The sequence below is a fragment of the Chroicocephalus ridibundus genome, chromosome 4 (assembly GCF_963924245.1).
Source record: "Chroicocephalus ridibundus chromosome 4, bChrRid1.1, whole genome shotgun sequence".
Taxonomy (NCBI): domain Eukaryota; kingdom Metazoa; phylum Chordata; class Aves; order Charadriiformes; family Laridae; genus Chroicocephalus; species Chroicocephalus ridibundus.
The window spans coordinates 33,630,799-33,648,035 of NC_086287.1; the positions used below are offsets into that span (position 1 = coordinate 33,630,799).

A 17,237-nucleotide genomic window follows, 5' to 3' on the forward strand; every position below is an offset into this window, starting at 1 on the left:
CACACTTCAGGATTTTACAAGATGGCAGTGAAGCGTGAATATTTCTGTTTTGATGTTAAATCATTGGAAAATAGTTGCAGAAAGTTGCAAAAAACACTGCTGCTATTGAATATTTTGAAGTTCTTATATTATTTTCACTTCTTATATTATTGTAGTAGCTAGTCTACAAGATTTGGAAATAAAAGCTACGAAAGCACATGAAAAGTGAGAAAATACTAGCTTGAATGTGTAATTGACTTATACGTTGACCGTCATATTAAAGAATTACTTGGTTAATTGCAAAAATGGAGTACTAGAGGATTACTTTTTAAAGCATTAAATTAGAATATAGTTTGCCTAAGTTGTACAACAAAAATACTTGATAGGCCACTAAAACTGTTGTAGTGAAATCTATCAGTTCTATTTAAGTTTTGTAATTTTAAGAAAGGAGCGTACGTTAATCTTTAGCTACTCTTTCAGATATTAACAAGGCGCTTGAGGTTTCGTTTGGAACGTGCCTCAGGGGAGACATCTTTAATAGATCGAACTGGTAGAATGCTAAAGATGGAACCGTTGGCAACTGTTGAATCTCTAGAACAGTATCTCCTGAAAATGGTGAGCAGCACATCGCACACACGGTTCACAAGGAATGGTTGCGTTCTGCATCTCTAATATTTGATTTCTTTTCATTCATATATAGGTAGCAAAGCAATGGTACGACTTTGATAGGGCTTCGTTTGTTTTTGTACGAAAACTACGTGAAGGCCAAACATTTGTTTTCAGGCATCAACATGATTTTGATGAAAATGGAATCGTTTACTGGATTGGGACAAATGCAAAGTGAGTTTCTTCAAAGCTAAATATTTTGAGGTTAGATACAGTGAACTGTGGACCATGGGGCACAATGGGGAGAGAGAATTCATAGTGAAATTAAATCTGTTATAGTTTTTTTTGGGAGTGGGAGGTATCTTTGCTTTTACTGTTGATTAATAGAATTACATTTCTTTTTGCTGTCCTTTAAATAATAGGCAAATAGGAATCTCTGAAGTTGAGAGTTTGTTCATGCTTACCCAAGAAATGAAGGGATGGGGAAGTTTGTGTTTCTGTTTTTCTTTTTCTTTGCAGTGGTTTTCTTCAGGCTTTTGGTTTGTGGTGGGTTTTTTTTGTTTTGTTTTTTTTGGTTTTGTTTTTTGGGTTTTTTTTTTTTTTGAAACCACTGTGGTAAAGTGATGTTTGGAACATCTTCAAAGTTACCTAGTTATGTAAAATTTTAATAATTATTTTGGTTTGTAATAAACTCAGCTGTAATCTACAATTTACAGTAAATGTCAAATGTTATTGATACGTGTTTGGTTTTTTAAAAAATATAAGTAATAATTAAACAGTACATTTCTCTTTTTAATCTAGAACTGCATATGAGTGGGTAAATCCAGCAGCCTATGGGTTAGTAGTGGTTACGTCCTCAGAAGGAAGAAATCTGCCTTATGGTCGTTTAGAAGACATCCTAAGCCGTGACAGTTCAGCTCTCAATTGTCATACTAACGATGATAAGAATGCTTGGTTTGCCATAGATCTTGGCCTTTGGGTTATACCATCAGCTTACACGTTACGCCATGCTCGAGGTTACGGACGATCTGCTCTCAGAAATTGGGTTTTCCAGGTATCTAAGGATGGACAGAACTGGACTACTTTGTATACTCATGTTGATGACTGTAGTCTCAACGAACCAGGGTATGTCAGTGTGTTTTACCACTTTTTATAAAACTGAGCTCAGTTAAAAATGTACTTATCTGTAGACTAATTTAATGTGTACTATATACATAATGACATAACTATATAAAGAAATAGTAGGTGATCTAAATTACCAAGGACATGATGGAAAATATGTGATTTATAAGTTCTCTGTATGGTTCATATAATGGTATTTGTGCTTTGCCATCATTGTAAATTTTGTGTTTGATATTTTTTTGAGACAATAGTAACACTAGCACTCATCTGGAGTTTGTCCCTAATGTTAACAGGTTTTATGTATCTTGTGTTCTTGTCACCTTTCTGATTTTATCCATACATGATCAGCATTATGGTTTTGTTTGGTTTTGGTACTAAGCTTTTTGATTTTGCCTTTTTCTTTTTTTTGTGTGTCTGTCCCCAATTTAAAGGTCTACGGCAACATGGCCTTTAGATCCTCCAAAAGATGAGAAACAAGGCTGGAGACATGTTAGAATAAAACAGATGGGAAAGAATGCCAGTGGGCAAACACACTACCTCTCCCTGTCTGGATTTGAACTTTATGGCACTGTGAATGGTGTATGTGAAGATCAGCTGGGTAAGAAAAAGAATGTGTACATCCTATTTGTACTCTTAAAATGCAAATGAATGTACAATATAAAAATCAGTGTGAAAAAGCGGGTTGACTTTTGCAATGGAACTTGCCTAGAAACTTAAGCTCAAATTATTTCCATTGAATACTTCTTAAGTCTTTTCATTTCAATTTACATTTCGTGTAGGAAAAGCTGCTAAAGAAGCTGAAGCAAATCTGCGAAGGCAGCGACGTCTGGTCCGTTCTCAGGTGTTGAAATATATGGTTCCAGGAGCTCGTGTAATCAGAGGAATTGATTGGAAATGGAGAGATCAGGATGGAAGCCCACAGGGTGAAGGCACTGTTACAGGAGAGTTGCATAACGGTGAGCATGAATTGCCTGAATTTGTAAACGTCTGTAGCATGATTAGTTCATGTGGAATTGGTAGCATTAAAGTATTTCCTTTGTAGTGTCTTGAAGAAGTTGATAGAATTTTAAATATTTGGGGGAGAAGGAACTCAAATACTACGACTGTTGTGGTCCATTTGTGAAATTCCATTTTAATGCATGAAAAAAAATTCTTGATGTAAGTTAAATTTTTTTAGAGCTTTGCTTAATTAAAATACCAAATTGTTATTTAGACATCTCTTACAAAGCAGAAAAAGTAAACAAAGGTGATTGATGCAAACTGATTAATTAAGCTTTGGGCCTGCAAAATCTATAATTACCTTCTTCATTTCTTCTAGCTTAGCATTTGCAGTATTTTTCTTGACTCTTGTATCCTGTACCTTTCTTACCTTGCTAGCTTCATTGGGATCAAGTTTTTGGTTGGTTTTTTCTTTTTTTTAATTAAAAGAATGAAAAGTAATTAACTTATGGAGCAGAATAAAAGCCTGCAACAGACAGGAAAGTCAGTGCTCAGGAAGCTTAAGATACTGAAGAGGCTTCAGAAGAGGTGAGATCTTGTCAGCTGAACATGCTTTCCACCGTTTTCCCCCTCTACCCCTATTTTGGGGTATACAAGACTTGCCTTGTTTCTGAAGCATCTTCAGCCACTTTTAGGCTCATTCTTAGCCAGACTTTTGAATTTCCTCTAGTTTCTTGAGTTGTCAGCTCTCAAATGTGGAGAAATGTCCAAAGTAAATGTCTTAAAATGTTTTGAAACTTTGAATCTTATTTAAGCCATTCAGTATAGCTTGTAGGGAATTCTTCCGTCATCTGTGTATCGTTCTTATCAGATGCAACATTCTCACTTTGAAGACTTTAGGTATTATTGGTGAGTAGTATTCTACTAAATCAGTGTTTTCGTTCCTGTGTTTCAGTAAAACTTTCCCATTTAAGCGTAGTTGAAATTGAGGTGCATTTATCAAATGGTGATGCCAAACAGCGTGAAACGTGTATGAGGAGGCTTTTAAACCTACCACGCTTGTCTTTCAAACTGAATTTTGAAAGTAGTATCCCATTGGCTTTTTTTGTCATTATTCACACATCTAGACAAATCTTGAGTTGCTTTATGGCTGTAATGATGGAGCAGTAAGACTTCAAGTACATACTATGTATTAAAAAGTTGTGCAGATTAAAACTGTTTGTAATTAATATTTTAGGAAAAAAACCCTATATGAACCAAGGACAATTATTTAGTTATGGTTTTACAAAATACCGTGTTCAGATATTCATAAAGAGGAAGAACAATACTGTTTAACTACAGTATGGAACTTCTTGCTGTTTTTTTATCTGATAAGAAAGGCAAATAAGCTGCAGAAAGGCAAAAATTCAGACTTGCTGCACAACTTTACCCTTCAAAGGTTTGGTGACATGTAGCTACAGATATAGCTCATGAAGATGGAATAAAATTATACAAGAATAATGTAATATAAACCTCCTCATGTGGGGATGTGATGTCTACTTATCGTATCTGAAAACTTTATCCATTTTTAAATACTCTTCCTCTAGAATGGTATTTCTAAATAGAAAATTGCCCGTGATGATCTGGTTTTGTCTAGAATTGATGACTTTTGCATAGTTATAAGGTAAAAGTGCACCTGACAGTACTAAACAAAATATTTTACTTCAAATTAGACATTTCGTGTTCTATTAAAGAAAAATTTGTGTGTACATCTGGACCTGACATCTTGTTACAGAAGATGACTGAGCTTTAGGGGGTTTATTTTTAAGGAAAATCTGCATGAATTAAAATAGTGACACTAAGTTTGTTACAGTTGACATACAGTGAGAAAAACTAGAAGGAATTTTTTTAGGTGACTCTGAAATTGTGGTACACACTTAGACAAGCAAAAATAAATTCTATTTTGCCCCTATTTCTGTCCTAGTGAGCTAAACTTTGCATGTTACCCTCATTATTGCAGATTTATTACATTTAACTGTTAAAAAAATACTGGTATTCTAAATAATCATTTAGTGAAGGAATTGAAAGAGTAGCATCTCTTTTCAATTCTGTTTTAGTCCCAGTATAAAGTTTCATGCTATGAAATGTATACTTTTTGCAACCCTGAAACCTTACTTGAAGTAGTCCTTACCTGACTGCCGTAAGACTTTTTGTATGAATAAGAAATGTTTGAGTCTGTGTAAATTATTGAACTAAAAAGCTGAGTATCAGTAAATTAATTCTTTCATGTTATGGGACAAGAATAAGAAATCACAAACTAATCAGTTTCATAAAATGTATTTTGTCGGGTAGATATGCTCATACATATGAGCATACATAAGCATCCAACAAAGAAAAACATTATAGAATGCCCTTGCAAGAATTACAGTTTCTTGACAGATATTAATAAAGTTACAATGATACATTTTAATATACTTTTCTGATGTTAGAGAATCTAGTCATAAAATTTCAAGAGATCCTAATAGGTGAGGTTCTTTCCTGAACGAAACTTCACTTTTGGCTGGATTCTGGGACCCTGAAGGCTTATCACGCTTGCTGCCTCAATGTTAACAACATTTTAAAATACCAAATCGTTTAGATTTAAACACTTCTTTTTTTAATTGGCATTAAGGGTTATTTAGTGATTTTTAGTAATTCAGACATGCAGCCCTTATGAGAAGCTGATCCCACGTTGTGGAGCTACTGTCTGACACGCTCCTGTCTGCTTTCTGCTGGATCTCACACACTCCTGTCCCTTTCCAGGCTGGATTGATGTCACCTGGGATGCTGGTGGCTCTAACTCTTACCGTATGGGCGCAGAAGGAAAGTTTGACCTCAAGCTTGCACCAGGGTACGACCCTGATTCAGCGGCATCACCCAAACCTGTTTCATCCACTGTTTCAGGCACAACGCAGTCATGGAGCAGCTTGGTGAAAAACAACTGTCCAGACAAGACGACTGCTGCTGCAGGCTCCTCAAGTAGAAAAGGAAGCAGCAGTTCTGTGTGTAGCGTGGCCAGTAGCAGCGACATCAGCTTGGGTTCGACCAAAATGGAGCGGAGATCAGAAAGTGTAATGGAGCAAAATATAGTTTCAGGCACTGACGTCCACGAACCAATTGTTGTTCTGTGTTCCGCTGATAGTGTGCCTCAGGCTGAAGTAGGGTCATCTTCCAGTGCAAGCACCAGCACCTTAACAGCGGACATGGGAAACGAAAATGCAGAGAGGAAGTTAGGTCCTGATAACTCAATACGTGCTCCTGGGGAGTCCAGTGCTATATCCATGGGAATTGTTAGTGTAAGCTCTCCTGATGTGAGTTCAGTCTCCGAACTGACTAATAAAGAAGCAGCTTCCCAACGACCTCTAAGCTCTTCAGCAAGTAACAGACTCTCAGTTAGTTCTTTGTTGGCTGCTGGGGCACCAATGAGCTCCAGTGCAAGCGTTCCTAACTTATCATCTCGAGAAACTTCCAGCCTGGAGTCTTTTGTACGAAGAGTGGCAAACATAGCACGTACCAATGCCACGAACAACATGAATTTAAGCCGAAGTAGCAGTGATAACAATACTAATACTTTGGGAAGAAATGTCATGAGTACTGCAAGTAAGTAAGCTATGTTTATTTTCTGTTGAAGCCTTTGTTGTTTCTTTGGCTTTCATTAGACTTAAAGAAGTTTGGATTCTGGTTGGCCTAATAGAGAAAGGAACTTAGAGCAGCCTCGACCTTGTGTGTACCTGTTGAACTCACATCAGCTGGGAAGTCTTATATTGCCCTGTGATGCCAGATTACACTGTGGTACCCATCAAATAGAAAATAATTTGAATTTGATGCCTATTACATGGGTTTTAGATCAAGAGGCTGGAAGACTAGCAACAGTAGCTAATGTGGGATACTCTTTCTTTCTCATCTGTGTAGATTTTGCATACTCACCTTGTAGCTGCCTATTTCTGTTATTTTTCCATTTTCATCAGGAAAGGCAGTTTGTGCATGTTGTGAAGTCTCTGAGCTTAGGAACTAAGAACATGGTAGAAAGAAAAAAAAAGTAAACTGCACAATGATATTTTATTAGATTCCTGCATTCTACCAGGCTGAATAACTTCACGTACTCTAAAAGTGTGTATGTTTTCTAAAGACGGTGTGGTCATTAAGGCTTAGATTCAGCAACCTGTTCAGGCACATTAAGTGCAAGGAAGCTTGTAGTTAACAATGATTCAAATGGCATTCTGTACGTGCTTTAACATTTGCATGTTCTCAAATTACATGTTACAATCAAGGTACGAGCAGGTAAGTTGTAAACCTGCTTGTTGTGAGTGAGTTCGCTCTTCTGAATTTTCAGCGTGCTCCCATTAGAGTTGTTACTCAACCAGCCTTGTCAGGTATTTTGTTCAGTGACAGTGAAGAGCTGCATTTAATGAGGTAGGCAAGTTAGAAAAAGTAAAATTACCCAAGCCAGAAAGAAGCACTCAGTTTCTTGTTAAGCTTTTGTGCTTTTCTAGGACTTCTGTGCTTCCTTATTTAAAAAGGTGGCATTTGCTTTTAGCATTTCTAAATTTCTTTTAACAGTGTTTTATTTCTTGTTGGGGAGATTTTTTAAAAAAACTTATTCTTACATTCATGTTGTGAATACGTGAGGGGAGGGGAGAATGTTTTCAGCCTGCATTAAAAACGTAAATAAGATACTCAAGGGAAAATTTTCCAGGAATTGATCCCCTTTTAGGCAGATAGTCAGTGCCTCTGGTTCTGAAGTACTTTTGTGCTGGCAGGAGAGAGAGCGCACTTTGAAAAACATAGTAAGATACTTCAAAAGCATGTTTAACAGATCTCATGAATGTCTGATATCCTACAGTGCTAAAACTGGAAATAAGAATGTGGCAAATTAAAAATTTGATTTAATATTAAAATATATTCCTACTTTAAAATTATCTCTCATGTAGGAATTATTCTGTTTTATACATTTTATACAAATAGAAACTGTAAATAGGAACTTGTGACCCAAAAAGGGTTTGGAGACTAAATTCGAGCAATCTCACCGAAGTTGTATTAGAGCACTAAAAAGCTTGGATTTCTCTAATGGTTATTTATTTATTTATTTATTTATTTTTTCTTTGGCCTGTTCAGGTTTAAAGAAAAAAAAGCAACCAACCAAACAAAAAAACCCCAAAACCCCCAAAAGTCAAGTCTGGAAATCTTGCTTAGTGATGTAAGCCTCCTGGACTTGCTGTAGTGGGTGCATTTAAAAACATCAGTATTTGCCGGGAGTTAAGTGGTGTCTAGGGTAGCCAGTTTCAATTTGTTCTAGAATTCAAAGCAAATGAAATGCTGACACTAAATGGCTTTTTCTGTTTATTATTATTATTAGAGGTTTACTGTTATTAGAAGTGTGTGGGAGATATGAATACTGAACAGCTTACTTTCAAGTTCTTAAACAACAAAAGAAAAACCGTTTGGACTGGAAAACTTCCATGTTTTCATAGAGATGAGCATGGGCTTATTAACAACCCTAAATTTAAACTTCGCTTTCTCCTTCCCCATGCATAGAAATAATAAGTATTATACCTGCTTGGGTCACCTTTGCTGATTTTTTTTGTTTGTTTGTTTGCATTTTTATATTTTTATTTACAAACTGTTACTTATGTTCCTTAGGAGAGAGAAGAAAAAAAAATACGTCTGACAAACAACAAAAATAGAAACAGTAACAGTTACTTTTCTCAAAAAGCTACCAAATGCACTTAGGGGAAGAATCTGGGTTGTATTGTATTCTTCTTCAAGAGTAATAACCTTTGCAAACCTCAGTAATAATAGTCTGAAATTCAGAATTTATAATTTTTTTTTTCCATGTTTTAAGAAAGAGGTGCCTCATTTTACATAAGCTGCAATAATGAAAATATTTACTTCAAAACTGCAAAACTTGCATTTGATAAATTTTAGAAACAGTAGGTTGGAAAACATGAGGTTTAAATTTAAGTATAGGTGACTCCTCAAATTTGCACATGCAAACACGTGATTAACCTCCTGTGTTTGAAGATAAGAGTGTGAGAAAATGTTTTGAAGACTGGGATGTAAATATGTAGTTGCATATAGGTGTAACTTATACTCAGTTATATACGCTACTTGAAATTCTTTCTGTTGAGTTTTCAGTTAATTCAGTCTTGTTTCACTTGTTAACTAAAATGCATTTACTGTGTTTTATTTGCGTGTGCAGTAAGGTAAATTCTTAGTGGGTGCTTATTCTGAACACTATTAATGTAAGTCATCCAACATGAGTAAGAAATTCAGTCACATCTTTTGCAGTACTGCCAGCTCAGGCTTGTTGTCCATCATGAACATATGTGCTAATAGTTATGTGAAAGATAACAAGTCAGAGCTGCTTCAAGAACTTTAGAAAAATGCTCAAAAATCACGTTTCACATTTGTCTTATGTTCTGTTCTCAGTTCTCGTGTATATAGTTAAACTATTTTCCCTGTATAATTTTAATTATATTGCTGTTTAGAGGTTAAATTACATTTTAGGCTTTAAGGCAGACACAGTATTGGAATAACAGATTTCAGAAATACTTTTCATATGTTGAAAATGAAATTAAGTAATTTCAGATTTACAGTGGGTTTGGGGATTTATTTAATAAAATTGTTTTAAATGTATGCAAGGGAATATGCTCAGAAGCGGACATCTGCATTGTAGCGTGCACTTTTAAAATGAGAAACCCTTCCCCTTTAGTCTGTTATTCCTTATTGTAAAATAACACATCTGATAATTTTTCAACCCCAAATATATTTTTCAAGACAGGACTCATGCATGTAAATTGTACTCTTCAAGTCATCAAATCATTTATTTTATCTTACCATATCTTTATCTATAGCTTCTCCTCTTATGGGTGCCCAAAGTTTTCCTAATCTGACTACAACTGGTACCACATCAACAGTGACCATGTCTACATCCAGTGTTACTAGCAGCAGCAATGTAGCTACAGCAACTACAGTTTTATCTGTTGGTCAGTCGCTTAGTAATACCCTAACTACTAGCCTAACATCAACATCTAGTGAGAGCGATACAGGTCAGGAGGCAGAATATTCTTTATATGGTAAGTTTCATTTTTAAATGAACATAAGCAGACTTCCCATTAATGATTTTTTTTTTCCTTTTCTCCTGTTGCTATGATTTTCTCATGTAGTAGTTTATTTACTGAAAAGTATTTGAAAGTTGAGCTGTTCCTATGTTACTAGTTCTGTAAGGCAGTAAGTAAAATAATGTTAAAATAGTAGTATTTCCTTATGTTATCAGGTCTTTATTTTCACCAGTTTCTATCCCCCATTATTATTATTGTTATTATTGTTGTTTGTTTATTTATTTATTTAGGCACTTAATCTTTTCATTATTAGTAGTAGTAGTATGGTTTATTTAGACACTTAATCATTTCCTTAATCAAATGAGTGTAGTATCTAATGTAGTTTACATATGACCCTCTAATGAAAAATCAGAACGCTCCTTCTCATTTGTTGTATAGGCATGATGCATGCTCAGTGTGAGGTACCTTGTATTACTCAGTGATTGAAAAACCTCCACTATTAGGCACGTTATATACTTAAAATAGTATATGAGGTTACAGGTAACTCAATACCATAATAGTATTTGCAAACAATTGGAAAGAACACAGAAATGAAAACAACTTGCAGAATGGAGTGAAATGATTTGAGGGAACAAAATCCAGAGTAACGTGGGCACTATACGCTAGAAACAGACATTAGGACACAATTTGTTTGCAGGATATGAATAGTGTGAAAGACGATTTAGTTACCTAGATAACTAGGCTGATAATATCTAGGAATTAAGTTGATGTAATGAAGTCAAGAAAAACCTGGACTAGATATGGGAAAATACATAAAGGTTTTTGGATTGTGAGATGTTCTCGAAAGAGGAGATACTTGGTTTGTTTAAAATTTGATTGGATTAAGTTTGTGTTCTATTTTGTTGCCTCTCCTCAAGCCTGTTGAAATTACTTGAAAAATATCTGGTAATTTCAATGGATATTGGAATTGAGCTGCTTGGAAGCAGTCGATTAAGATATATGCATATGCCATCTCCCTTTATTCTTTTAATTTTTAAGTCTCATTTGGTATTTTGAACGCGTGAAAAGTCTTAAAATATATCACAAACAACTGGGTAAACAGTTACCTTAAAGTTTCTGTTGAGGTGTTGGCAACAATTCGAAGGGTGTTTGGGTGGTACAAATAGTTTATATGTGTATAGAAAAATGTAGAAGTTCAGAGATTCATCCCAGTCCACCCTGGATTGTTGTGAATGTCTTTTCTGGTGTTGGGGGGGTTGATTTTTAAGTTTTAGTGCTAGGTGGGTGAAATTGAACTTCATATCTGTCTTCAGCTCCTTGTTACAGAAACTAATTAGCAAATGAATCTTGAAAAATCTCACTTTAAAATGTTTATTTTAAATGTCCTTTACATTTTAATTTGAGGTCTAAGCCATACATTCTTAGTGGAAATTACATTGCTAACCTGTTTTTAAAATTAAGTAAACATAGAATCAGACAGTATACATTTGTGTACCATTTTTTCATGATCTTTTGTAATTTAAAAGAAGTTTAATTATAAAATATTTGATACAAGCCAATGAGAAACTGATCGCTCTTGCTGATCACTCTTAATTATACAAGTATTAAGTACTACTTTTGTCAGGTGTGTGCTTTTATCACAGCTTTCATTCTTATTATGCCATAAGCAATGTTTTAGTTCTGTCTTTTTCTTGTTTAAGTGAGATTTGTTTTTTCACTGTTCTCAATGCTCCTGTTCTTTGATTTTCGAAACTTTGCTTTAAAAGTTGTTCTTTCTTTTTGTTCTGTATGTAAATATATATGTGTATTATAGATTTTCTTGATAGCTGCCGAGCTAGTACTCTGCTGGCAGAGTTAGATGATGATGAGGATCTACCTGAACCAGATGAAGAAGATGACGAAAATGAAGATGATAACCAAGAAGATCAAGAATATGAGGAAGTTATGGTACAGTATAATTAGCATAGGTGATATCTTAATTAACTAACAGATGCAATAAAAATCCACAGATTTTTTTTTCGGCAATATGGGGTCCTAGCTATAATCTGTCCATTAATTAAAACAAATTTATTTAGATTTCGGACTACTAGTTTGGAATACGTATCTATTAACAGTCTAAATGAAATGCCAAGGTTAAGATGATGTTATATGTTTCAGGGGTTGCAAACTGAATACTACTTAATGAAGACAGTTCATTGTCCCTTTCCCCATTCTTGCATATATTTCAAGTATTAAGAAAGCTGTTTCTCATGCATTCAAATGAACATGATAAAAATTGCAACACCTCACTAGATAGGACAGCTAACAGGGCAGTTCCCTTTCTGTACGGATTTGATTGTACCACCTTCAGCATTTATTCCAGAGAAGAGTGGTTTTGAACATCAGCACACCTTGAGACCTTATAGGTCAGAATTAACATCTTACAAACAGCCTGAGAACAAGTTGACAGACAGTAGAAATGATGGATCCACTAGTTCACTGGCTGATGAAATGGTATAATTTTGTGGGTAGGCCGCTGAATTTAATACTGTATGCTGTAATAATACAGTGTTTAACTGTGTGAAGCAAACTAATAATTTAAATATGCTAGAGGAAATCTCTCTCTCTCTTTTTTTTTTTTTTTAAATTTAAAAAAAAAAAGGCAAGGCAGAAGCCAGCAGGTTAGTCCACATAGGTCTTGCCTACATTATTGTTAGTTCTGGCTTTTCGTTTGGTTCTTCTTTAGTGGTATGATGCATTCTTGGTCTTCTACCACCATTGAAGTGATCAGAATGGATATTGCAAGGTCTAAGAGGAAAAATACAAGATGCTAATTTAATGTTTATTACATAAACATAAATATTGTTTTATGGAATTATAGAAACTTCCACTTGTAACTAATATGCACAATTTTTAGTCATTTGAAGCAGAATAATTAGTATTTTAACCTACGGTGATTATGCTTTTAATAGAAACTCAAGTACATTTCTAAATATTTTATTTCACCTTCTGCACAAAAATATGAAGTTAGGAATGTAAAAGCCAGTACTAATGGGTCTACAGTGCAAACAATAACCTTAGTTTGTAGATTGTTGATCACTTTTCAGAAATTATTAGATGGAGTTACTATTGTTGTTCATGGGAAGAAGCAGAAATACCTAAATAGTCTTTGTTTAAGGTTACACAGCAAGAATCAGATCTGGAAAAGAAAATTTTCCTTTTGTGAGTTCCAGTACTGTTCCCTCTGATGTACTATATAATTCTTCTCAATGAGGAGTTGAACAGATTAAAAACTTGTAGAAAAGTCATAAGCAATTAATACTTATTAAGGCTTATTGAAAATTAGATTTCTTCACACCATAATAGTTCAGTGTTTTGGTGTTTGTTTTAATTTCTGGATAAAACACATATACATTATATATCAATATATGTACACACTTTCAAAAAAAACACTTCTTGGTTTCAGAAAAGTTAATGTGTGTATTTTGACATCATTGATTTTATTTGAACCTTCGATATTCTAAAGTTTGTGGAAAAGACAAAATATCTACATCAGGTTTGCTGGTCTACAATAGTCTGTATTTCCCTATGTTCTGGTGCTTCATGGAAATTTTCGTTCTTTACAGAAATTGTAAATACACCTATTGTAAGGTTAGCCCATTTATGTTGATTTCTGTATATCTGTGGTTTTGATAATTCTTTGATTCCTGCTTGACCAGTTAAATGGAACTAATACTGTTATGTGCCAGCTTTGATATCTTTTGTGTCAATTTTAGTTTACATGACTGCTGTATTCCCTAACTAACTTTTAAATTTTTGATCAAATGATTCTTTGTAGCAGAACCTAAAAAACAACTACATTTTTATTTAGGAAGAAGAGGAGTATGAAACCAAAGGAGGCCGTAGAAGAACATGGGATGATGATTATGTACTGAAACGGCAGTTTTCTGCTCTGGTTCCTGCTTTTGACCCAAGACCTGGTCGTACTAATGTTCAACAGACAACTGACCTAGAAATCCCTCCACCAGGTACGCTGACAAGACATTTGTGATACTTGACGTGGCTTTAGGATGGAGACTCACTGTTAAAGGCCCATTGGGCTCTGGGGATCCTATCACTATTAACCAGTACGACATGCTTTTGTGACTGTGTGGGTTTCTCTGTTTGAATGAGAGTTTCATCTACCTCTGCAGGTAAAAGCATTATTGAGGGAAAAGTAAATTAAGTGCTGTGTAAAATAAGCATTATTTTTTATTTTTTATTATAATTATTATTATTTATTTTTTATTATTAAATTTATTATAATTATCGGATTACTGATAAACCTGGTTCCACCTGCAAGGAATAATCTGTGTGTTGAGCTGCCCAGACTAGCTTTGATTGGACAGGGCGTGTTGAAACTGTCCAAAGCAGAGGCAAAGGGAAAGTTAGTAGAGTTATTGAGCAGTCCGTATGACTGCACCTGATCTTGCTCCTTAGTTCATTCTTGTTTAGCAGCGCGAGTGTAGTCAATGTTCATGACAGAAAGGACTATGTAGGTTTTGCTTACGTGGAAATGAGCTGTTTGTTGATTTTGATGAACTGAAATGAGTTAATATAACAGGAAGATACTGTGTATGAAAAGAAGAATGAATGTGCTGTGATAGTATTAAAGGAGATGTTATCAAGACGTAATCATCAATAGGGATTTCAAAAATACCTGTTAGCTTTACTTACATAAAGAAGTGGTGCAGTTACAGCCCTTAGATGAAGTTCATAGTTACAACTCAGTATCGTCTCTTTAGCATGTATGCAGGAAGACTTCGTGCTTCCTTATTGAGCCACTTTATTATGTTTAAGCCAACTTGTCATGCATTATATATATTTTGTATTAACTTCTTCTCAAATGATTTTTCACATGCAGGTACCCCGCATTCAGAACTCTTGGAAGAGGTTGAGTGCATGCCTTCGCCACGTTTAGCACTCACCTTGAAAGTTTCAGGACTTGGAACAACTCGAGAAGTAGAACTGCCCCTAACAAACTTTCGATCTACCATCTTTTACTATGTACAGAAATTGTTACAGCTTTCCTGTAATGGCAATGTGAAATCTGACAAACTTAGACGTATTTGGGAGCCAACATACACGTAAGCTCTGAAGTTTGTTATTCTGTGTAGAGAACACTATGACCAATTAGGAAGTGGGTGTGAAACAATGTTTTCTTCCTCCTCTGTAGGAAACAATGCTAGAATTAGTTTTTCTTGCATTTATGTCGGAATGTCCTTACTGGTTTTAAAGCTAGTGCTGTGACTACAAAACCAAAAAAATCATAATCTCTAATGCTCAACTGTGACTTGTTAATAATATTTCAAAAGTCAAGCAATTGACCAAGAGAGCAGAATTTGGTCTGCTTAGGAATTTGCTTGAAAGAATCCCATGGGGATTTAATCCTAGAGAGGAGAGAGGTCCAGGAGAGATGATTGATTTTTCAAGGATTGCTTCCTCCACGCTCAGGAGCAATCCATCCCAGTGTGTGGAAGTCAGGCAGAGGCAGTAGGAGACCGCTGTAGATGAACAAGAAACTCCCAACAGAATGCAAAACATAAAAAGGAAGCATGCAAGAGGTGGAAGAAGGGTCAAGTGACCCAGAGTTATGGGGTCAGGAAAGCCAAAGCCCATCTGGAGTTGAATCTGGTGAGGGGTGTGAAGGGCAAAAGGTTAGGGAACACTTAAAGAAACAGGACATACAAGTCCGTGGGATCCAATGGGATGCACCCCCAAGAGCTGGCCACTCTTGCTTATCTTTGAAAGATCATGGTGATTGGAAGACATTTGATCTAGGGAACTACAGACTAGTCACCCTCTCCTTCATCCCTGGAAAGGTGACAGCAGTAGTCCTGGAAACCATTTTCAAACAATGAAGGACAAGAAGGTGATTGGGAGTAGGTGGCATGGATTTATGAAGAGGAAATCATTCTTAACCAATCTAATAGCTTTCTATGATAAGATGACTAGCTCAGTGGATGAGGAGAAAACAGCACGTTATTTTCTTTAACAAGGCTTTCAACACTTTCTCCCTCCTTGACAAACTAGTAATGTATTGACTAGATAGTGTCTGAAAACTGCCTGAACCGCCAGGCTCAGATGGTTGTGATCATTGATATGAAGTCCAGCTGGACTGGTCATTAGTGGTGTACCCCAAAAGGGTCGATACAGGGTCCAGTACTGTTTAACATGTACATTAATGGGCTGTATGATGGGACAGAGCAGACCCTCAGCAAGCTTGCAGATAACAAAAACTGGGAGGAATCATTGTTGCACCAGATGGTTGTGCTGCCATTCTGAGAGACCTCATCAGGCTGGAGAAATGGGCAGACAGGAACTTCATGAAGTTCCACAAAGGGAAATGCAAAGTCTAGCAGCTGGGGAGAAATAGCCACATGTGCTGGTACAGGCTGGAGGCCAACTGGCTGGAAAGCAGCTTGGTGGAAAAGGCCCTGAGAGTCCCGGTGGACATAAAGTTGAACACGAGCCAGCTACGCACCCCGGCAGCAAAGACGGTCAGCAGCATCCTGGTCTGCATTAGGAAGGTTGAGGGAAGTGATCTTTCCCCTCTGCTCGGCGCTGATGAGACACATCTGGAGTGCTGTGTCCAGTTCAGGGCTCCTCGGTACGAGAGAGACATGGACATGGGAGTGAGTCTAGCAAAGGGCCACTAGGATGATTAACAGGCTTAAAGCATCTGTCGTACAAACAGAGTTGGAGAGATCTGGGACCGTATAGCCTGGAGAAAAAACAGCTCCTGGGATCTTACCAGTGTGTATGAATACCTGATGGGAGAAGATAAGGAAGATAGAGCGTAGACTCTTCTTTGTGAAAGGACAAGAAGAAAATGCCTGAAACTGAAATACGAGAGATTCCATTTAAACATAACGTATGAGCAGGGGCATTGGACTAGGACTCCAGAGGTCCCTTCCAACTTCAACTATTCTCTCTACCCTAATTTGACCTTACTTGCTTCATAGTAATAGGCAGAAATCATAAGGCTACATGATTTCCATTTACTATACCCATGTCACTTCTGTCATACTAGAAAAATAGCCTATATGAAAGCAAGAACTGCAGTAAGGTGGTTGCAGGGGTTTTTAACTTCGTATTTTAGATTTCAGCAGCGCTCAGGTGTGCTGCACCTATTTTCTGAGTTGCCTTGTGCCAAAAATTGTGTGCTGTAACTGTTTTCTAGTTAGAAAGCATGAGAAATAGTTGTAAATGTGCGTATCTCCTAAGTTAACACACAGCAAACTACCCTAGAACTTCAAAATTTCAAAGAGCTGGTGCATGTGTAGTGACAAACCTAAAGTTGGTTTGGGAAGCTTGCACAATGAGGCTTCTTTGTCAAACCTCACCTAAGGAAACATAAATTAAATACTTTGCAAGATAAATATCGACATCATGAAACTTAAATGTGAGTTTAAGAACTTTGCTGCATCAGGGTATCCCCGATGTTCTCTGCAGCAAAGAGCAGCTGCTACTGTTGGTTTACATCGTGTTATC

The 17,237-nt window shown here is 36.1% G+C and overlaps 1 protein-coding gene across 11 annotated transcripts in view; it reads left to right on the top strand.

Annotated features, from left to right (window-relative positions):
- HECTD1 (HECT domain E3 ubiquitin protein ligase 1) overlaps positions 1 to 17,237 on the top strand; it is a 64,620-nt gene that overhangs the window by 37,045 nt on the left and 10,338 nt on the right. For 7 of the 11 annotated variants that reach the window (XM_063331608.1, XM_063331615.1, XM_063331609.1 and 4 more), the window contains 10 exons: positions 460 to 594; positions 680 to 819; positions 1,387 to 1,710; positions 2,139 to 2,305; positions 2,487 to 2,663; positions 5,428 to 6,264; positions 9,519 to 9,740; positions 11,539 to 11,672; positions 13,576 to 13,732; positions 14,608 to 14,830. In XM_063331608.1, the coding sequence (XP_063187678.1) occupies positions 460 to 594; positions 680 to 819; positions 1,387 to 1,710; positions 2,139 to 2,305; positions 2,487 to 2,663; positions 5,428 to 6,264; positions 9,519 to 9,740; positions 11,539 to 11,672; positions 13,576 to 13,732; positions 14,608 to 14,830 (2,516 nt within the window). The remainder of the gene's footprint in view (positions 1 to 459; positions 595 to 679; positions 820 to 1,386; positions 1,711 to 2,138; positions 2,306 to 2,486; positions 2,664 to 5,427; positions 6,265 to 9,518; positions 9,741 to 11,538; positions 11,673 to 13,575; positions 13,733 to 14,607; positions 14,831 to 17,237) is intronic. The other 4 variants (XM_063331614.1, XM_063331616.1, XM_063331617.1 and 1 more) reach the window with 2 other exon arrangements.